General features: G+C 40.2%; 2 protein-coding genes across 2 annotated transcripts in view; one reads left to right on the forward strand and one right to left on the reverse strand.

The window, feature by feature from the left end:
- Window positions 1–215: 215 nt before the first annotated feature.
- On the reverse strand, window positions 216–16,111 carry SAMD15 (sterile alpha motif domain containing 15). The gene is made up of 3 exons (XM_084891558.1): window positions 13,840–16,111; window positions 8,896–8,994; window positions 216–1,077 (listed from the first exon to the last, which is right to left on the reverse strand). Exons 1-3 carry the CDS (start codon window positions 15,883–15,885, stop codon window positions 865–867), a joined length of 2,358 nt encoding a protein of 785 aa, XP_084747684.1. The 5' UTR covers window positions 15,886–16,111; the 3' UTR covers window positions 216–864.
- A 138-nt stretch (window positions 16,112–16,249) lies between these two features.
- The window catches only part of TMED8 (transmembrane p24 trafficking protein family member 8), a 28,481-nt gene continuing 21,614 nt past the window's right edge, over window positions 16,250–23,116 (forward strand). The window contains exon 1 of the mRNA XM_084891827.1: window positions 16,250–16,434. Within this exon, the coding sequence (XP_084747953.1) occupies window positions 16,314–16,434 (121 nt within the window). The 5' untranslated portion in view covers window positions 16,250–16,313. The remainder of the gene's footprint in view (window positions 16,435–23,116) is intronic.

The following is a 23,116-nucleotide window of genomic DNA, read 5'->3' on the forward strand; positions in this document are numbered from 1 at the left end:
CTCCCTGAATCTGTGGGAGTTCAGCCTACTGCCTGGCTCCAAGTAATAACTTCCTGTTTGACATGGAGATGTGAGATACAGTTAACATGTATGCAATGTGTGCCTGGCTATATAAAAGAATGAGATTTCTTTGTCTTTTCAATCTCTTTAGCAGCTTGCCTGATACGCATCACAGTCTGATTTAATACTCATTTAATAATACAATTTTCTTTTTAAAAAATACATTTTTTATTGATTTCAGAGAGGAAAGGCAAGGGAGAGAAACATCAATGATGAGGGAGAGTCACTGATCGACTGCCTCCTGCATTCCCCCTACTGGGGGTTGATCCTGTAACCTGGGGCATGTGTCCTGACCGGGAATTGAACCATGACCTCTTGATTCATGGGTCCATGTTCAACCAGGGAACCATGCCAGCTGGGGCAAAATTCTTTCTTTTCTTTTTAATTGATTTTTATTTTATTTTATTTTATTTTTTAGAGAGGAAGTGGATGGGGGAGGTGCAGAAGGACATGAATATGTTTAGGCATTCATTGATTGATTCTTGTATGAACCCTGGCTGGGGCTATGCTTGAGTTTAACCGATAACCCTGGTGTATTGGGGCTATGCTTGAGTTTAACCAACTGACCTACCGGGACAGGGCACTATCTTTGTTTTAATGACATGCTAAATTGAAACAGAAATACAGGAATGTGCTGTGAGTTGGTGACAGAACTAGGAATAGTGCCAGGAGTTCTACTCTGATCCTTAATGAGGAGGAGAAAAAGAAAACCCAAAAAGACCACACTTCTTCCACCAAGTAATTTAGTTTGATCTTTCAAGCTAAGTGGAATGGTTTTCTCTGGGGCTCAGTGTAATAGAATGCCTAATACTCCTCAGGGACGGTTATTTGTGGCTCATAATCTTGTAATCCTGCTGTTTGCACAAATTCAGAATAGGTCAAGGAATCAGATTTTTCCCCAGAATGACCTTTTTGTTCTAAAAATAAGCCAATATTGTCCCTATATGGAAGACGGATGGAGCGTTGAAATAATGGTTCTTCAAATCCCAGTAGCTCCCGTGTGTGCCGAGAAATTACCTGAAATACAAGGATAATTTTTTAATGGGACTAACCCGAAAATACAACTATATCAAAGCAGTTCTACTTATAATCATAGGCCTTTTGAATGCTAACCTTCTAAACTATTTCTATGGGAAAATTAAGTAATGAAAAGGCTTAGTAGCCTGGCCTTATCAACACAAAGATCTTGAGACACATAACATGATTTCTCTCTCTCTCTCTCTCTCTCTCTCTCTCTCTCTCTCTCTCTCTCTCTCTCTCTCTCTCTTTTTTCTTAATATATTTTTTTGATTTTTGTACAGAAAGGAAGGGAGAGAGATAGAGAGTTAGAAACATCGATGAGAGAGAGTCATTGATCAGCTGCCTCTTGCACACCCCCCATTGGGGATATGGCCGTAACCAAGGTACATGCCCTTGACCGGAATCAAATTCGGGAACCTTCAGTCCCCAAGCCGACGCTCTATCCATTGAGCCAAACCGGTCTCGGCTGATTTCTCTTTTTAAAAGTCCTATTTAAAGGTGTTTCTAGGACCTTGCATCCGATGGCCACGGATGGGTTCATTTATTTTCTTTTGAGCAATCTGACCAACCATCTGAGTAAATAATATGTTCAGATTAAAAGCCCTGTCTCTAGGAAGGTTAATAAATAACTTGTCTATAGGGAGCTCAGTTAATCTGCAACTAAAAAAAAAAATTATTCTGAAAATAGTTATTCAATATTTTTGACTAAAAGTAAATCTTAAACACTAAAAGCAGACATTGAGTACCAGCTGTTTTATTAGTACCCATACTTGTAAAGTCTTTTAATACATCTTTTGCCATAATTTTTAGTGTTTCTAAAACATAATTCATTTTCACTGAGCACCATGCCACTTACTAGCCTCGGTCAAGCTGCCACTGCATTTTCTAATTTTAATCACAGGTCTATTACTAACACTGATATTTGAATTTATATTCTGCATCTGGATGAGACTGTCGCCCATGAAATTGCTGTTGGAACACAGCCAAAGGAGTATGTGGAATGGATTTTTTATTTCTTTGTTGTTGTTGTTGTTTAGTTTAAAAACACTGGCCATAGTTATAAGACTATAAAACTTATGTCACAGACAATTCTAAACCTGATACTAGACTGCCCATTAGCCATATATTGCAGCTAGGAAAGGCAACTTTCTTCTCAAATCTTAACTTGAATTGGTTTTGTTTACACTCCAGAGATGGTTTGTGGGTAAAAGAGAGTTGCCTTGCATTTCCAGTGGGATTACTAATTAGGTCTGTAGCAAGGGATTCCTAAGAGTTCAAATCCAAATTACTACAGGTGGCTTTTAAGAATTGTTATTTATAACTGATATGCTACATTGAGCACCTTGCTTGGTCAGCACCACATCCTGACTCTCCTTTTGAATGTCCCTTTTGAATACCAGAAGGAGTTATTTCACAAATTCACTGAAGTTTACAGAATTGGGCCTACTGTAGGCCACGAGGGTCCAGTATTGTTTAATATTCTAATGTAGAAATAAAGTGTGTTGTAAAGCCAATTGATTATATGTGGAATCAATAAGTATAATCTGATCATCCCTCTAATTCAGTGATTCTTAAAGTATATCTGAGGTGTACTGATGGACCATGAGGGCTCCAAACTTAATTTAAAACAGAGTTCTTTCTTTAATTTTGATTAATAACAAACAATAGACTTTATTTTTGCCTAAGAATTAGAGCAATTTACTAGTAATTTGAGTTAGAAAGGATTATTAAAACTAGGTATTCAGGAAGATTAATATTAGAATTTTCCAAGGATTCTTAATTCCATATTCTAGGAACGGGGCCCATACTCAATGCTTGCAGAGCACCTACTTCACATGGTCTCAAGTTGGTATTTGTATCACCTTAGTTTTCAAGAAGATTCTAATTATTTCTATGTGTGTTGATCATGGTTTTCAAAGGATGCTAGTTTTGGTTTATTTGTAAACCACTGATAGTTTTGCTTCATCATTATCAATTTATTAGATACTGCTTAGTTATTTTATAGTAGCAGCGCTCACTTGCTTAATTGAAACCAATGATTTATTTATTGTTGTTGTTGTTGTTAAACCTCACCTGAGGATATTTTCTCCACTGATTTTTTAGAGAGAATAGAAGGGAGGGGGAAGAGACAAAAAGAGTGAAACAACGATATATAAAAGACACATTGATTGGTTGCCTCTCATACATGCCCCAATTGGGGCAAGGGATCCAGTCTTCAGCCCCTGGGCCAACACTCCAACCACTGCGCAAACCAGCTAGGCCCCTGTGAGTTATCTTAATTAAACCTAAAGACATAATTGTTGTGATTCAAACATGAATCATCTATAGCACCATTATTAAAAAAGGTGTATAGTTTCCTTAAAATCAGCTTGTTGATACATATAACAATGTGGATCAATTAAATACATTTTGCTAAAGGAAAGACGCTTAAGTCAAAGGCTACATACTATTTGATTCCATTTATGTGACATCCTCGAAAATTCAAAACTAAAGGGACAAAAACCAGATTAGTGGTTGCCAGGGACAGGAGGGATGGGCTGACCTCAGAGGGTATATGGAAAATATTAGGGAGATAGAATTGTTCTGGATACATGATCCTATGTATTTGTCAAACTGTATACCATGAAAAGTGACTTTATGCAAAAATTTTTTAAAGCATATTTTTATTGATTTTACACAGAAAGGAATGGCGGGGGTGGGGGGAGAGAGAGGGAAACATCAATGATGAGAGAGAACCATGGGTCCACTGCCTCCTGCATGCTCTCTCCTGGGGATCGAGCCTGCAATCCAGGGCTCATATCAAACCCAGGACGCTTCAGTCCACAGGCTGACACTTTATTCCCTGAGCCAAACTGGCTAGGGCTATGCAAGTTTTTAAGAAGCCAGGATGTTGTGGTAACCCTGATGGCATATATGAATCAAATGAATCTAACTGTATTACAAAGTAAGACAAAATGTCATTTAAGGAGGTAGGAAAAAAAGAAGATGACTCTGAAAAACATTGCTTTGTCTATGTAGTGTAAAGCTAAGAACAAATCCACTGCACACAACACTGTACTCTATCTGATAAATGTGTTTCTCATAGGGATACATATTTACAGATAAGGGGAGCCAGCTTCTCACTGTCAGAGAAAGAAGTTATAAAAATCAAAGGGAAATAGGGAATAAGAAGGCTGGAAGGCTGGAATAAACCTTGTGGTACCGGACTAGAGTCATAAATATTAATCAGTATGAACTCATAGTGCCAAAAAGTACCAAAAAATGCAAGTAAAAATAGGGGAGCATGCAAAAGGACACAGAAGCCAATGTGAAAGAGTCCCAAAAAGGGACAGAAGGGACAATTAAGCATTGGAGAGAGTTCTTTTTTTATTTAAATTTTTACTTATTGGAGAGAGAGAGAGAGGGGAGGGGAAAGAGAGAAAGAGAGATGAAAGAGAGAAAGAGAGAGAGAGAGGGAGGGAGAGAGGAACATTGATTTGTTATCCCACTTGTTTATGCATTCATGGATTGCTTCTTGTATGTGCCCTGACCAGGAACAAAACCACAACCTTGGCGTTTCAGGACAATGCTCTAACCAGCTGAGCTACCGAGCAGGACTTACAGAAGAGTTCCCTGAGAAGAATTCCAATTAAACATGGAAGGGCTCTAGCTGGTTTGGCTCAGTGGATAGTGTGTTGGCCTGTGGACTGAAGGGTCCCCGATTGGATTGTGGTTGGAGTTGCTGGCTTGCTACCCAGTAGAGGGCGTGCAGGAGGCAGCTGATCAATGATTCTGATCACTGATGTTTATATCTTTCTCCCTCTCCCTTTCTCTCTGATATCAATAAAAATATATTTTTAGAAAACATGAAAGGAATGAGGGAAATAGAAAATAATCATTAGAACAACATCGTAATAACTGCTGCAGGCAAGAGCCATTGATGAATGCTAAGTACAACTTGAAGGAGAAACAGGATATTGCCACAACCTCAAACTGTCTCCTCCAATATATTTATTACATTGGTAGTTTTACTCTATGTCCATAAACTCTTTGATACTCTTCCCTTCAGGAAGTGGAGCTTAGTTCCCTTCTCTTTGAGTGTGGGCTGGATTCAGTAACTCACTTCTAATAAACAGAATATGAGAGGGAAACACAGTAACTTTACAGTGAAGAAACTTGGCAGATACCACCTGAACTCAGTGATCAAGATAAACATCTCCAATAATGAGTTGTGTTGATGTCATGTACTGCCTGAACTTATGAGATGAGAAGGGCTCTTCTGTGATATTTATTGATTTGTCATAGTCTTCCCCCCAAAGCATGGGAAACATGGGACAAACTAAAATGCCTGACAACTACTCTTTAAAGTGTCAAGATCATGTAAGACAAAGATGGATCAAGAAGCCCTTACCCATTGGAGGAGACCAAGGATGCATGACAGCTAAATGCAAGGTGGTATTCCTGATTGGGTTGTAGAACAACACAAAAGGACAGCAGTGGGAAAATTGCAGAAATCTTAATAAAGTCTGTAGTTAGTAAAGTCTTCTCTACACATTTACCTTTTCTCTGTCATCCAAGTGTGTTGTAGGAAGGGAAAAGGGAAAGATGAGTTATTTCTGCAGGTGAAGCATGAGAAATTGCAAAATTAAGGAAGTTGAAGAGATTAAAAACCGGCTATAAATGAACTGTAAGGCTTGTGAATGTGGCACATAGCTCAAATGTGGTTCCATTTCTTAGCAGCATGTTCAGCATTCTGTACTCTCAAGCAACCTGCTCTTCCCTCACTCCCCCACCTCTCCCAAAGCCCATGAGTGGGAGAGAGAGCATGAAAAAGAAAACTTCATTGCTTGGGCATTGTGGATGTACTTGGTACTATAATTACAACAGTGGGATAAAATATGCTTAGAATATCTATAAGGAAGGGAACTATGGCATAACTAAGTTCAGGGATGATCTCTAAAAAGTTGCCTGTGTCAGAGTGTATAATTAACTTTTCTATGTGGACCCAAGTGTCAAGCAATGCTTATCTAAAATATCTTTGAATGTCTTGATCTTCATGTTACTCTAGTGACGTCAAGGAGCAGCCACATTTGTCTGGTGACTTTAATAATGAATATTCCGAAGTTTGCTTATTCAAACTTCTTGGGATATTAAGAATAGATGACTGGTTTCATCACTTACTCAAGGATTTCAGAAGATTTTAAAGACCTCTTATTTCTTATAAGACCAGAAAAAACACAATTGGAATTTTCAACATTGCATGTTGATATTGTGCTTTTGGAATCAGAATGTCAAGGAGGCAAAATGAATCAGCAGACTCTTAAATAAACTTTCTATATATAGAAAACCCTAAGTGACCAGTCAACTGAACAAGTGAAGACCGTATGACTGTTTGACCTGTTGCTATGATGTGCACTGGCCACCAGGGGGCAGACACTCAATGCAGGAGCTGCCCCCTGGTGGTCAGTGCACTCCTATAGTTGGAGCACAGCTCAGCTGACCAATAGGTGCCAGATGCTGGGCTCATGGCTGGCAAGCATCGCTGCAGCTGCGTGAGTGGCAGTGCTACTGAGCTGCGGTGGCAGCAGGCGCAGTGGGGACAGGATGAGTGGGAGTGGCATGGTACCCTCGGGTCTTGGGCTCCTCCCTGGCTGCCTGTCGTTTTGCACACTACTACATCCCTTGGGGATGTCAGACTGCTGGTTTCAGCCTACAGGGATCGGGCCAAAACTGGCAGTCAAGGGGTCCTGGATTACGAGAGGGCACAGGCCAGGCTGAGGGACCCCACGCTTGCAAGAATCCATGCACCAGGCCTCTAGTTTCATGATAAAAAGCAAAATTTTTGGTACTTAAATGTTTCAGGAATTTGGATTACAAGTTACTATTTTGATAATTTTGTTCTTTACTTTTATTTATAAAATTTAGTATACTATAAACATAAGTAGGAATTAGAGATCATAAACGCAGTCACATCTTTAAACATAAAAAATAATAGGATGTATATGGTAGCTCTTGGTAGCTATGTGAGGGCATGGTAGGAAATACCAATTTGTCATAAGTGGTCCTTTTCTACGTTATGAACATGAGATTCAGGTTATAAAATTTCTCATTTAGATTGTAGTTTAAGTAGAGTATGGATTGGGAAGTCACACAAAATAGATTTGAATCCTGGCTCTTAAATTTACTATCTTGTGCAAGTTGCTTCACTCTTCTGAGCCTCAGTTTTCTCTTATATAAAATGGGAATAAGTGATATAATACTATATATATGGTGCCCAACACACAGTAAGCACTTAGAGAGGATAGTTATTAATAGAATTCAAGAGATTAAATGTTCAGTTAGAATTATGTGTTTAATAATTTAAAGGATTTCTTTATATCTTGTTGAAAAATGGGTTAGGTATTAAGTATAATTTTCTTATTTTCTAAATCATGTGACTGATGGAATTATATGGTTCTAAGGCCTGATCAAAAGTCACATAGGGAACAGATTCCAGGTTTTACCTTAGATGTAAAGAATCAAAATCTTGCCGAAACCGGTTTGGCTCAGTGGATATAAAGCGTAGGCTTGCAGACTGAAAGGTCCCGGGTTTGATTCTGGTCAAGGGTATGTACTTTGGTTGCGGGCACATCCCCAGTGGGGGATGTGAAAGAGGCAGCTGATCGATGTCTCTCTCTCTCATTGATGTTTCTAACTCTCTATCTTTTTCTCTTCCTCTCTGTAAAAATCAATGAAATATATTAAAATAAAATAAAATTACCAACTGTATTTAAAAAAAAGAAAAAAGAAAATCTCTGGAGTGTGGAGCCTAGGAATCTTTTTTTTTTTTTTTTAATCTCACCTGATTTCTAAGACTATCTGAGTTGGAGAATTACCAAGGCAGAACCTTTTACAGGCAATATTTACTGAATGAAACCATGTGTATGTTGGGGAATATTAAAGGAAAGGACATAAATGATATTATGTGTGTGAGGCTTTGTAAACTATCAAGCACTATAAATAAAGGGTACTGTTATGCAAAGAAGCATGATCATAGCCTGGTGCTAGAAAGATTTTGGGAAATTCACCAGAGAGGTGAATGTAAGTTGTTTTTCAAGTTAGGTAGCAAAGCAGCAACATATGGTGTTATGGAAGTGCCAAATGGATGTCAGAGACATAAAATGTGTAGCTTGAGAGGAGAGGTTACTATGACCTGGGAAGGTTAGGAAAGACTTCTTGGGAAAATGAAAATTGAGCAGGGTCTTAAGGATGATTAAGATTCTTATTAGTCTAACAGGGGAAAAGGGAACTGGGAAAGCTGCAGAGGGAGGAATGCAAAAGCCAGGTTTGGGAAGGTGTGAGTTAGACCTGTGAGGCTGGAGCAGAAGATTCATGTGGAAGAGTGGTAGGAAGAGAATGGTGGTTGGAGAAAACTTGTGGAGAACCTCAAATCCTAAACTAAGGAGTTGAGTCTATATTGTAGGCAGAGGGGATCCAAAGAAGGTTTCTGAGTAGTATATAAATGGTTGGAAGGTGAGAGTTAAAAGTAGTGCCTTTGAATCCAAAGGGCCTACAGACAGAGGCTGAAAGCAGGAATATTTTAGTTATAAGGAAATAAAGGGCTTAACAAATGGGAATGGAGAAAAACAGATGCTATAGGAGGAACTGACAGTTCATGGGATCTTTGTGGTGATCCAAGGAGAGAGAAGAAGAAACACTGTGAGCCTGGGGACTGGGAGTATAATACTACTACTCACAGAAATAGGAGGCCAGGGGAAGGAGAAAAGGAGGTTGGTTGGAAAATAGACAGTAGCATTGTTAACAGTGCTCTATGGGGAAACTTGATATACAACTCACCTTCATGTCTTCAAAATCTGTTATCCCTATCTGAGGGAGGTTTGAGCAGTTTACATGGATGAGTTTTCGGCCACTGATGAAGTTTGTGGTAAAACACTCCTGTCAGTACAATGAGAACATCACTCAAAAAATGTACAACACTCACTAGACCAGATGGAATTAATTGACATCTTCAGAACATTCCACCCCAAAGCCACAGAATATACATTCTTCTCAAATGCACATGGGACATTCTCAAAGATAGACCACATTTTGGGACATAGGCAAAGTCTCTTCAAATTCAAGAAGATAGAAATCATATCAAGCATCTTCTCAGACCATAATGGCATAAAACTGGTAATTAACTACAATAAAAATAATCCAAAGAAATCAAACACATGGAGACTAAACAGCATGCTATTAAACAAGGACTGGGTTACCAGAGAAATCAAGGAAGAAATTAAAAACATCCTGGAAACAAATGACAATGAAAACACAACAATCCAAAATCTATGGGACACAGCAAAAGCAGTTTTGAGAGGGAAGTTCATATCCTTACAAGCCTATTGCAAAAAACTAGAAAAAAGTGTAACAAATGATCTAACTCTACAACTCAAAGAGTTAGAAAAAGAGCAACAAGAAAAGCCCAGTGTAAGTAGAAGGAAGGAAATAACAAAAATCAGAGCACAGATAAACGACATAGAGACCAAAGAAACAATACATAAGATCAACAAAACCAAGAGCTGGTTCTTTGAAAGGATAAACAAGATAGATGGACCTCTAGCCAGACTAACCAAGAAACAAAGAGAGAGGACCCAAATAAACAAAATCAGAAATGAAAGAGGTGAAATAACAACAGACCCACCGAAATACAACGGATTGTTACAAAATACTATGAACAACTCTACTCCAACAAACTGAACAACCTGGAGGAAATGGACATATTCCTAGAAAAATATAATCTTCCAAAACTCAATCAGGAAGAATCTAAAAATCTCAATAAACCAGTGACTTGGGAAGAAATTGAAACAGTCATCAAAAAGCTTCCAGCAAACAAAAGCCCAGGGCCAGATGGCTTCACAGGAGAGTTTTACCAAACATTCAAGGAAGAACTAAAAACTATCCTCCTCAGACTATTCCAAAAAATCCAAGAGGAAGGAACACTTCCAAATTCCTTCTATGAAGCCAGCATCACCCTAATACCAAAACCAGATAAAGACAACTCAATGAAAGAGAATTACAGACCAATATCCCTCATGAACATAGATGCTAAAATCCTCAACAAAATTCTGGCAAATCGACTCCAGAAGAGCATCACAAAGATCATACACCACGACCAAGTAGGATTTATTCCAGGAATGCAAGGATGGTACAATATCCGCAAATCAATAAACGTGATACATCACATAAACAAATTAAAAGATAAAAATCATATAGTCATATCAATTGATGCAGAAAAAGCATTCGATAAAATCCAACACCCTTTTCTGATAAAAACTCTTAACAAGGTGGGAGTACAAGGATCATACCTCAACATAATAAAAGCTATATATGATAAACCCACAGCCAACATTATACTCAATGGGCAAAAACTAAAACCATTCCCTCTAAGAACAGGAACAAGACAGGGATGCCCACTCTCGCCACTCCTGTTTGACATAGTACTGGAAGTACTAGCCATTGCAATTAGACAAGAGGAGGAAATAAAAGGCATCCAAATTGGAAAAGAAGAAGTAAAGTTATCCTTATTTGCCGATGACATGATATTGTACATAAAAAACCCAAAAGACTCCATTAAAAAACTAATTGACTTAATAAATGAATTTGGTAATGTAGCAGGATACAAAATTAATGCCAAGAAATCCATGGCTTTTCTATACACCAACAGAGAAACTGCAGAAACAGAGACTAAAAAAGCAATTCCATTTACCATCGCACCAAAAAAATTAAGATACCTAGGAATAACTTTAACTAAGGAAGTAAAGGACCTATATGGGGAAAACTACACGACACTGAAAAAAGAGATAGAGGAAGATGTAAGGAGATGGAAGAACATACCATGTTCATGGATTGGTAGGATCAACATCATCAAAATGTCCATACTTCCTAAAGCAATCTATAGGTTCAATGCACTCCCCATTAAAATACCAATGACATATTTCACCGACCTAGAAAGAACTCTCCAAAAGTTCATTTGGAACAATAAAAGACCCCGAATAGCCACAGCAATCCTGAGAAAGAAGAGTAAAGTAGGAGGGATCTCAATACCAGACTTCAAACTATATTACAAAGCCACTGTTCTCAAAACAGCCTGGTACTGGCACAAGAACAGACATATAGATCAATGGAATCGAATTGAGAACCCAGATATCAACCCAAATCACTATGCTCAACTAATATTTGACAAAGGAGGCACGAATATACAATGGAGTCAAGACAGTTTCTTCAATAAATGGTGTTGGGAAAATTGGACAGACACATGCAAAAGAATGAAACTAGATCACCAACTTACACCATTCACAAAAATAAACTCAAAATGGATACAGGACTTAAACATCAGACGGGAAACCATAAAAATACTAGAAGCATCCACAGGCAGCAAAATCTCAGACGTATGCCAAAAGAACTTCTTCACTGATACTACCCCTAGGGCAATGGAAGCTAAAGAGAAAATAAACAAATGGGACTACATCAAAATAAAAAGCTTTTTTACAGCAAAAGAAACCATCAACAAAACAACAAGAAAGCCCACAGTGTGGGAGAACATATTTGCAAATGATACCACTGATAAAGGTTTAATCTCCAACATCTACAAACAGCTTATACAACTAAATAAAAGGAAGATAAATAATCCAATTAAAAAATGGGCAATGGACCTAAATAGAACATTTTCAAAAGAAGACAGAAGGAAGGCCAAAAGGCACATGAAAACATGCTCAAAGTCACTAATTGTCCGAGAGATGCAAATCAAAACAACAATGCGGTACCATCTCACACCTGTCAGAATGGCCAACATCAACAAATCAACAAACGACAAGTGTTGGCGAGGTTGCGGAGAAAAAGGAACCCTCGTGCACTGCTGGTGGGAATGTAGACTGGTGCAACCACTGTGGAGAACAGTGTGGAGTTTCCTCAAAAAACTGAAAATGGAACTCCCATTTGACCCAGTAATCCCACTTCTAGGAATATATCCCAAGAAACTAGAAACACCAATCAGAAAGGATATATGCACCCCTATGTTCATAGCAGCACAATCTACAATAGCCAGAATTTGGAAACAGCCTAAGTGTCCGTCAGCAGATGATTGGATCCAAAAACTTTGGTACATCTACACAATGGAATACTATGCGGCCATAAAAAATAAGGAATTCTCATCATTTGCAGCAAACTGGATGGAACTGGAGAACATCATGCTGAGTGAAATAAGCCAATCAATGAAAGAGAAACACCACATGACCTCACTCATTTGTGGATAACAAAGAGCATTATAAACTGATGAACCAAAAGATAGATATAGAGACAGTAAATCAACAAGTAGACTGTCAAATTACAGCGGGGAGGGGAGGAAGATCTGGGGGAGATAATAGATCAACCGAAGGACTTTTATACATGCATATAAGTATAACCAATGGACACAAAACTCTGGGGAGGGAGGGAATGTGTGGGAGGGAGGGTGGGGGGCAAAAAAAAAAAAAAAAATCAATAAAATATATTAAAAAAAAAATGATTTTCATCAAATTATGAATGATAGAACTATAAAAAGTTAATAAGCAAAGAATGACTTCTATTTCTAAATATCATCCTGGTTTGTACTATTAAATGTCATGTAAATTGTAAAGAAGAAATACAAATGACAGATAAACATATGAATATCCATTGAATATAATCTCTGGATTAAAATTTCAATTAAATAATAATAAGATATGGTTTAACTGAAAAAAAAAAAAAGTACAACAAATGGAAAGAATGAAGGGATGAAGAAAGAGAGGGCAGGAGGGAGGGAAAGAGGGGGGACGGTAAAAGGAGAGAGAGAAATCGAGAAGGGAGAAAGGAAAAGTAGGAAGGTAGAAAGGGAGGAAAAAAGGAGAGAAGAAGGTAAGGAAGGGAGGGAATAAATCATGTTTGTCTCCCTTTATGTACTGAGAAAATTTTAAGTGTAAATTTAGTAATAATTCTAATAATCACACATATTTTTCATCTAAATTTTTGACAAAATTTCATATTGCCCCTTAATTTTTTGGGGGGGGCATGATACAACCTTTCATGCCTCAATTACATTAAGTTACAGGGTTACATAAGATTCCACATCTTGTTTTGTGGTAGCCCAAGAACATAGTTGGCATCAATGAAATGAGGACTCACTCTATCTTTTAAATAAAACTAATTTTGATATGGATGAGGACAATGGGGGTTGGGGAAGGGGTGGAGGGTGGGGTGGGAACCTGGTGGAAGGGGGAAGAAATGAGGAACCTTTGTAATAATATGAACAATAAAGATTGATTTTAAAAAAAACCTAATTTTGATTAATTGGCTATTTAAATTAGTACTGCTAGGTGCTCATGATATAAAATGTTAGGAATACTTAAGATTAATAATACAAGTTCAAGTTAGGGAGCTAAAATAACTTCACAAAGAACCAAAAAAGTCTACCTTGAATAAAGTCTATTAAAAAATACAATTTCCTATGAAAAGAGGCCTATATAAATTTCTTAGTCTTTATTCAAGGATTGCAGAGACATAAACTGTGATAAATAAATAAAAAACACATACAAGTGTGACTCTCACTTCCTGTCCCAAAATATACATCATTGGGAAGACCCAAATTAAAATCCAAGTTACCACTACCTTGGTCCAGGACATTTCTATAATCCTTCTAGTAAGGCAAAAGCAAGAGCTCGGGTAAAATAGAGGAATAAGAGGTAGACAGATGAGAATATGATTTCGAAAAATGTTATTTTTGTATACCTTGTATTGAGGGAAGCCTAACTCGCTAATCCACTCTGCAACTTTTTCTGGGCTCCAGTTAAGATGTTCAAATTGTAGCTCAGGCCTTTCATTTTGCTCGGCCAACTGTGGGGGCAAATCATCCTCCAACTCTGGGGGCAAATCTACAGCTTTTTCACTCCATGACTCTCTTAAATCCCTCAGAAACTCGGACTCATCTAAATCCTTACTGGTATCAGTATGCTCATACTGTATTGGGTGTTCTTTTGAAAAATCATCATCTATATTTATTGTCTCTACTTCTGTTACTATGAAAGAGCCTAGCTGTTTAGTAATTCTTTTAGTTCCCTTTACTAATGACTTTATTTTATAGTTGGGATCCAACAGCTTGTCTTCATATGCAAAATGCTTAAATTTGATTTGTTCTAGCCTATCTTCCTTGTTTAATTTTTCATGTCTCTCTCGTCCAAATAACTGTTTTGCTTTATCTGGTAACTCTACATCTTTATCCTTAGTTGGCTCTTTTTGTGTCTTCTTTTGAATCTCTGATTTGCTCATTTTTAGTGACAACTGAGGACTTATTTTTAGTGACAACTGAGGACTTGATTTACTTTGGGTCCCTGGTTCTTCCTTTAGAATCCATGATGAAGACTGTTCTGGAGGCTCTAGACCTTCCTTTTCAGTTGACTCTCTCAGTATATCATCTGATTTGGACTTCCTAGGTGGTGCTAGTCCTGTCTCAATTGATTTTCTTTGCTTAGTTTTTATAACTGTTGGTTCAATATCTTCTGGTGATTTTAGAACTTTCTCCATAGTTGAATTCCTTCTTGTCCTCTCTTGAATTTCTGGTTTGGTCTTTTCTGTTGACTCTAGACCTGTTTTCGCAATTAGTGTTCTTGATTTTTCCTCAGGAAACTCTGATTTTATCTCTTTTGGTGGCTCTGGAACCTCCCCCTCAGTTAACTTTCCTTGTGTCTCCTCAGTAGACTCAATTGATTTCTCGCCTGGAAACTCTGGTTTAGTCTGCTCTGTCCCTTTTTCCTCAGGTGGTTTTCTTCCTATATCCTCTACAACCTCTGTCTTAGTCTCTTGTGGAAGTTCTAGACCTGCCTCCTCACCGGACTCTCTTGGTTTCTCCCTTGGAAACTCTAGTGTAGTTGGCTCAGATGGCTCTATCTCTTTCTCCTCTGTTGACTTTCTTCGTATTTCCTCTGGAACCTCTGATTTGGCCTCTCCTGGAGGCTCCAGACCTGCCTCCTCAGTAGACTCTGTTGGTTTCTCTCCTGTAAACTCCAGTTTGGTCAGCTCAGATGGCTCTGTGCTTTTCTCCTCAAATAACTTTCTTTGTGTCTCTTCTGGAAATTCTGGAGCGGTCATCTCTGGGTACCGTAGATCTCTATCTTCAATTACTTTTCTTGGTTTCTTACTTGGAAATTCAGGTTTGATCTGTTCTGAAGGTTCTTCATTTTGCTCCTTAAGCAATTCCTCTGGAACCCCTACTTTGGTCTCCTCTAGTAAATCTAATCTTGTTCCACTGATTGTGGCTCTTGGAACCTCAGACTCGGTTTCCTTTGGGAGCTCTAGATTTGTTTCTTGAGCTGGCTCTATGAATACACCTTCTGTAACTTCTGGTTTGGTCTCCTCTGGTGGCTTTAGGTCTGGCTCCTCCTGTTTTTCATCCGTAGGGACCTCTAAACCCTTGAAAAGCTCTCTTCTCATCTCTCTGGATGTCTCCAATATTACCTCTTGGGAAATCCCTACCTCAGTCTCCTTTGAAAGATCTATCTCTGACTCCTTGCGAATCTCTTCCTCTCCTATCCTGGCTGGTTTTCGTTGTGGGTGTACATCCTCAGCACTTTCTGGCGTCTGGTCTTTCAAATTCTCTTCCTCTGCCTCTGGCTGCGGCTCTTGGTGAATCTCTCCAAGTGGCTTTGGGTGTGTCTCGGCCGGGATGTCTGGTTCGGCATCTTCATCCGTTTTAGGAGGCTTAGGTTTTGGTGGTATCTCAGTCTCCAGGTCTTCATCTTCACCCGGCCCAGAATCATAATCTTCTGGGACTTGAGCCATGGCGCAGATTAGCCAACGCGCCCTGGCCTCCTAGCAACCCCGACTTCCGATAACGTCTCTATGGATACTACGATTTCCGGCCCGGTCTTCCTGAATCTTCTCCAGGTTTTGTTTGTCCTCACAGCCCTGGACTTAAAAAACAACAACAACAACAAACAAACAAACAAAAACCTGCCCAAAGCACGCAGTAATCCTCCCCGCGTCCGCGTTGCCAGCCCGCCCTTCCGGCCAGAGCTCCCACGACCGCTCGGGGCGGGCGAGCTGCCCCTTCCGGCCTCGGGCTCCGCTCGGCCTTTTCCGGCTCGTCGCGACCGCGGGCGCTCCGCCTTCGGCTGTTTCCGGAGCGTCCCGACCGCGGGTGCTCCGCCTTCGGCTCTTTCCGGAGCCACTCGGGGCGGGCGGGCGGGCGGCGGCGGGCGCGGCTGCAGATGTCGGATTCGCAGGCGGCTCTGGGGCCGGGCTTATGGGGCGCCGCAGCGGGTCGAGAGCCGGCGGCGGGCGGCTTCGGGGACGTCCCGGGAGAGGAGGGGAGCCCACCGGCCGCCTCAGGTACGCAAGGCCCGATTGCCGGCGGGTGGGCGCCGCCCCGGCCGCAGGGCCCGCACCTCGGCTCCGGGCTCGGCCGCGCTCTGCTCAGCCCCGCCTGGGCACACAGCCCCTTCGCGCGCGGAGCCCCAGCCTTCGCTTCTGGTGGGGCCACGCTTTTTGGGGGGTCGCGACCACTGGCCCCGCCATCCTCTCCCCGGGCGGTGGTCTGCGCTTGAGGATATTTTCTCCTCCTGTTTTGAAATGTCTCGGTTCCTGCCCCGCTTCCTGGGTGGTACTGACAGGGCTGCTCCGCCCGGCACCTCTCCAGCTTCTGCACACCCGCCCGGCACGCCTTGGCCGCCGACCCCAGCCCCACTGGCCTCGCTGCCCCCGGCCCTGGCTCCCCACCCGGCCCCACCGCTGCCCTGGACCCACCTTTCCACGCGCCTCTGCCCGCACCCGGTGGGCAGCCTCGCTTTCCGTGCAGAATCGCACTTGTCTCCGAGGGTCTCCCCCCTCTCCCCCCCGCTTTACCTCCACCCTCCGTCTCTAGTGGGAAAGTTGGAAGGAGAATTGGAATCGGTTATCCGTTAGCTCGGGTAGGGGGTGGGCGCCGGGGGTCTTTGGAATGAACGTAGGTGACCAGGAAATAGGCGCTGAAACTGGAGCTTTGGCGACCTCCCTCATTCTCCAGGACCTTCCTCATCTTGTTCGGGGGACCTGTCTCTATTGCTACCCACCACGCAAGTTCCTCCGTGTGCATTCCTGGGAGTCCAAAGGCAAACCGGTCCATCTATCACATGTTTTTACCTGCCCGGCCTGTATGATCGCCACACAGCTCACAGCGAAAAGGATGTTCTTTTGAAATTACAGAAGGATAGGGAGAGAGAACTGGTCTCTCTCAGTAGCAAGTAGACATGAGCTTTCCAGGTCTGAAATGAAAACAGACACCTTCGTATAGCGGTACATAGCGTATAGGGTGCCACTTTGCCTGGGCTGGAATCTGACTTTTCAGGTTGCTAATGAAGTGACCTTGAGTAAGTCACTTTTCTAAGTCTCCGTTTCCTCCTCTGCAAACGGTGGGTACCTGCCTCGTAAGATGGCTGGGTTTCAGGAGCTTACTATGCAGGAGGCACTTGCTGCCTAGCCCAGGGCACAGCAGTTGTGTTGTCCGTTATGATGAGGATAAGATCTGTTTTTGCTCATGTCAACGCCGTGGGCTGTCAGAAGTGTACCTGTCTGCCTGTGTCCCAGGATGGTGGCTTTCCCTGTCTTTCACTTCTGCCCCCAACATCTCCCATCTCCTAAAGCTGCTTCGGTCAAACACACACCTATCTTTGAGTCACCTACCTCCCCTCCTTGACTTTATGTTCTGTTCTCTTGTTTTTAAACATGTAACAGTTTTTGTTTCGTGTTTCCTTCCCATGCCTTGCCTTGTAGTAAATTCGCAGCTGATGGCATGTGTGTAACTTGATAGCAACAGAAATGGGAAGCACCGTTTCTAAAAGATTAAGCGAAGAAACACCCAGAAAGTCTCATAAACATCTGTCCCTTGCATGTGTCAACATTTATAAAATAAGGATTTATTTGTGTTTTTTTTACTTCCCCTTTACATCCTTGTGTGGTTATGGCAAACACACCCAAGCATTTAAAATAGAAAGGCGTTGGCTGCCAGAGTGGCTCAGTTGGTTGAGCATTGTTCTGTGCACCGAAGGGTTCAGTTCCTGGTCAGGGCACATACTTGGGTTGTGGTTGGATCCCTGGTCGGTGCATGTGTGAAGGGTAACTGATCGATTTTTATGTTCTCTCTCCCTCTCTCTAAGCAGGTGAGGGTTAAACTAATTAAATGAAATAAACTAGAAAGGTCTTAAGAATAGTTCAGGGTCCTGGCCAGGTAGCTCAGTTGGTTAGAGTGTCCTTATTCACCAAGGTTCGATCTCCAATCAGGGCACATACAAGAAGCAACTAATTCTCTCTCTCTCTCTCTCTCTCTCTCTCTCTCTCTCTCTCTCTCTCAACTCCCCCCCCCCCCCCACCCCCCCGTTTCCTTTCCTCTCTGACTTTAAAAAAAGAAAAAAGAATTGTTCAAGATATATTGGAGGATTATGGGTTTGTTTTTGAATGCCCCCCCCCCCCCTTACTGTTAATTGGTTCCTGCATTCACTTTTTCCTCCCAGGACACTGACAGAAATACTTAGGGTTACTTTCTCCCTCTTGCCTCAAAAAGCAGGGTGAATGTTGATTTCTTTTTATTTCATGTAGGGACTTGGTAATGTATCCTAGAGCAGTATTTTCCCCTTGGGGTATGATTTATTGCTAATAAAATAGCTAATAAAATAATAGTAATGATAGCTTATATTGCTTGCTTTGTGCCAGAATGTGGAAAAAGACTTAATTTTATTATCTGGCTTCCTGACAGCAATCATTTTCTCCGAGAGATGAATTTATTGCCCAAGTTACCTGTGGAGTTTTTACTGACCATATGAAATTGCCACCTTGTTATGATGAAGTTTACCATAGCTTATTTTAATTTTTATTGGCCAAAAATCAAGGAGTAGTACTCCAGGGCAAGTATGGTGTTTGCTCTCAAGGTGGTTTTAGTTTGGTAAGATGAGAATACCTACAGGAACAAAAAGCAAAAAATTCAAAACATATAAGTGGATGTATTATTATTATAAGCTCTTGATGTACTTACCCCGCTTCTCCACCCCCCAAGAAACCTGTTTGAGAGACAGACTCTATCTTGTGTATCTCCTAGATCCCTTAGTGTTGTGTCCCAGAGGTTCTGTAAGTATTTGCTGGATTGGGAGACAAAGTCTCAACACAGATTTGGAGGAGCATCAAGTGATTAGGAGGAATTAGGGTTAAGATAATCCAAGGACGTTCATTGGGTGAAAGCAGTGGCTCTCAGTCAGGAGTGCTTTTGCCTCCTCCAGGGGACTTTTTAGTTGTCACAACTCTAAGCTGGCAGGAGGAGGAGGGCTGTTGCTCACTTCTAGTGGGGTAGAGGCCAGAGATGCTGGCAAACATTTTCTGATGCACAGGACCGCCCCAAAGCAGTTATCTGGCTCCAAACATCAGTAGTGATACTATTGAGAAATCTTGAGTTAGAGTTAAGCTGGGTTTGCAGAGCAGTGTGGAAATTATGCATTTGGCTTGGCTCAGAGTTGCATAGGCCAGAGGTAACTCAATAAACTGCTTCGACATTAGGAATTTGATTGGATCCTTCTGCCAGCTTCCTTTGGAAAATGATCCAATGAGTAAGTAATAGAGACCTAGGAAGGGTCTTGGGTTCCATTCTTGGTCAAGGACACATACCTGGGGTGCAGGTTCCATTCTCGGCTCTGGTCTAGTGCACATGGGAGGCAACGGATGGATGTGTCTCTCTGAAATTGACCTCTCTCTCACTTTCTTTTTTCTTTTTCTTCTTTAAAAATATATATTTTATTGATTTTTTACAGAGAGGAAGGGAGAGGGACAAAGAGCTAGAAACATCAATGAGAGAGAAACATAGACCAGCTGCCTCCTGTACACCCCCTACCGGGGATGTGCCCGCAACTAATGTACATTCCCTTGACCGGAATCGAACCTGGGACCTTTCAGTCCACAGACCAATGCTTTATCCACTGAGCCAAACCGGTTTCGGCTCTCTCACTTTCTTGTTCCCCTCTCCCCATGTTCTCTTCCTTCCACTCTCTCTAAAGAATCATTGGAGCCCTAACTGGTTTGGCTCCGTGGATATCGGCCTGCGGACTGAAGGTCAAGGGCGTGTACCTTGGTTGCGGGCACATAACCAGTAGGGGGTGTGCAGGAGGCAGCTGATCGATGTTTCTCTTTCATCTATGTTTCTAACTCTATCCCTCTCCCTTCCTCTCTGTAAAAAAAATCAATAAAATATATATATAAAAAAATCAATGGAAAAATATCCTTGAATGAGGATTAACAACAACAAAAAGAGGTTGGACATTTCAGTTTTTATTGAATTAAGGGTTTTGATTATTCCATGTACATTCCTTCAAAAGCAGGATTTGTAATCAGAATAACTTGTTTTTAAAAAATATCCTCAGCAAAGGATACCTTTGGAAGGTCTTCATGTTTGTTAGCTGAAGTTTTTGTGATAAAGAAGGAAACGTGTTTATGTTCTTCTGATCTAAGCTTTCCAGTGGTCATAGTGTTCTTATTGTGTATGAACTGTAATTTTCTTTTAAAAGTGTTATTTGGGGCACCTGGGTCCTTCTCAGTCCCCAAGAGGAGAAATATATCACTCTTTCTGAGTAAAACTCTCTGAGGCATACATGTTGTATCACTTAGGGCAGGCATTTTTTTCTCTTTCTTTCTTCCTTTCTTTCTTTTTTTGTTTTGTTAACATTATAGAACTTTGGGAAAAATAAAGAGCAAAGTCTGTTATGATCCTAGAATCAACAGGAGACTTGGCTTGGTCTATATCAGTGTTTCTCAACCTTCTCTCATGATGAGAATCACCTGGTGGAGTTGTTAAAACACAGATTCCTGAATCCCAACTAAGAAGTGCTAAACTAGAATTTTTGAGAACATATAGGTAAAATTGCATACCTAACTTAGTGCTCTGTATATAACATCTGTGTTAGAGCACTAGTTAAGTATACAATTTTACCTATATGTTCCCAAAAATTCTAGTTTAGCACTTCTTAGTTGGGATTCAGGAATCTGTGTTTTAACAACTCCACCAGGTGATTCTCATCATGAGAGAAGGTTGGGAAACACTGGTCTATATGACCTGAGAGCTATCAATGCATTTAGACATTAAGGACTAGAAACAGGTCAGGTAAACTTGTTCATGGTTCAGTGCAATAAATCTTTCTTGCATAGACGTCTATGCCAAAGAGCCCTCTCTTACCATTTTATGTCAAAATGCCCTACCAATTTGTCTGCCTGTGGGTTATTATTATTTTTTCTTACAGCGGTTGTGTTTTTATGGTATTGAGCTAGCCAATTAGTCCTGTAATAATTCAATCCATAATTAACCTAAAATATATAATCTGACCACTCACGAGCATGTCCCACCCATAAGAGCCAAAGAGAAATTGGATTACATGGTCTCTGGATTTGGTTGGAATATAAACTTAGCCAATGTCTTGTTTGAGCCTCTCAAGTCTGTAACCACATAACCTGCTTTTGGCTGCTCTGCTCGTAAATGTAAAAGCCCAGGCTAATTATCTCTTTGCAGCCTGCTTAGTGAAAGGGAAGTCCTATGAGACCTGTCCTAAAGAACTCTCACCTGATACTCAAATACTTTAGAAAACCTACTTTTTGGTCCTCTTTGCAGAGAAATATAAGTATTGATACAAAGCAAATTTAAATCTGTAGCATGATCAAGAATGCCTGAAACCATACTCTGGTAACATGGAAAGAAAATTCATATTTTAAAAAATAGAAAAGAAATCATTTTAAGGAAGATTCTTTTTTACCTTTTCTTCTGTGGCTAGGAGTTACTCTTGAGCTTCCATTTACCCTTCTTGGCTCACTGTTTTTAAGACCTTGGCCATTCAGATAGCACAATCATGATTTCTGCCATATTAGAGAATACATTCCAATATTGTTTTTTCTTTGAATAGACATTTAACATTTTGTTTCATTCTAATAATATCTGTGATGTACCAGTTTTTCCTAATACATATTAAAATAAATACATATCCTTAATAATAAAATAAAAACATTTTCCCACATACCATCTAAATTTTCAAAACTTGTCCTGGTTTCTCTGGTCTCTTCTAGGAATACTTACAGATTGGTCTATATTTGGTTGACGTATTAAAAGCTATACTATAGAAAAATTGGCTTTTTGCTTCTTTATAGTAGGTCTAAATTTCATTAAATAAATTGCTTTCTCTTTAAAACAAGACTCCATCTTGCACACTTTATACTTCTGGAAATAAACTTATGTATTTCTTTCGTTGTTATTAATCTTCACCTGATGATATTTTTTCTATTGATTTTTAGGGAGTGGAAGGGAAGGGGAGAAACAGAAACATCGATATCACTTGGTTGCCTCCTGTACGTACCCCAACTAGGCCAGGGATTGAGCCTGCAACTGCGGTACGTGCCCTGAACCGGAATCAAATCACAACCCTTCAGTCCCTGAGCAATCAGCTAGGGCAACTTATGTATTTCTCTCTCCTTTTCTTACTTCCTGCCTTTGAATCTAATTACAAGTTCTATCAGCAGTTCTTACATAATTTAGCATATATCTTTAACCTTAAAAATTCAAAAGCAATATTTTTCACTTTTTTCAGGCATACATCAAGCAATGGCTCTTAACATATGAAAAATGCTCAACCTAATAAGAAAAATAAATCATAACTAAAATGGGTATAGTTTGATATCTCGCTATATTGGTAAATATGTGTAGAAATAAGCACTGTCATGCATTGTTGATGGAAATGTAAATTGATACAAATGCTATGAGGATAATTTGTCAATATCTATCAAAATTATATAATATATGCCCTCATCAATACATCCCTTCCAAGAATTTATCCTATAGATTTATTCATGTGCCTGTTTAATGACACAGGTACAAGGTTATTATAGCATTATTTATAATGGTAAAAGATTAGAAAAAATATAAACGTCCATCAATAAAAAACTAGTTAAGTAAATTATGGAACATACAATGAATAAAATATTAATCAGCTGTAGAAAAGAATGAGGAAGCTTTTCATAT

Source organism: Pipistrellus hanaki (assembly GCF_964339955.1).
Source record: "Pipistrellus hanaki genome assembly, chromosome: 1".
Taxonomy (NCBI): Eukaryota; Metazoa; Chordata; class Mammalia; order Chiroptera; family Vespertilionidae; genus Pipistrellus; species Pipistrellus hanaki.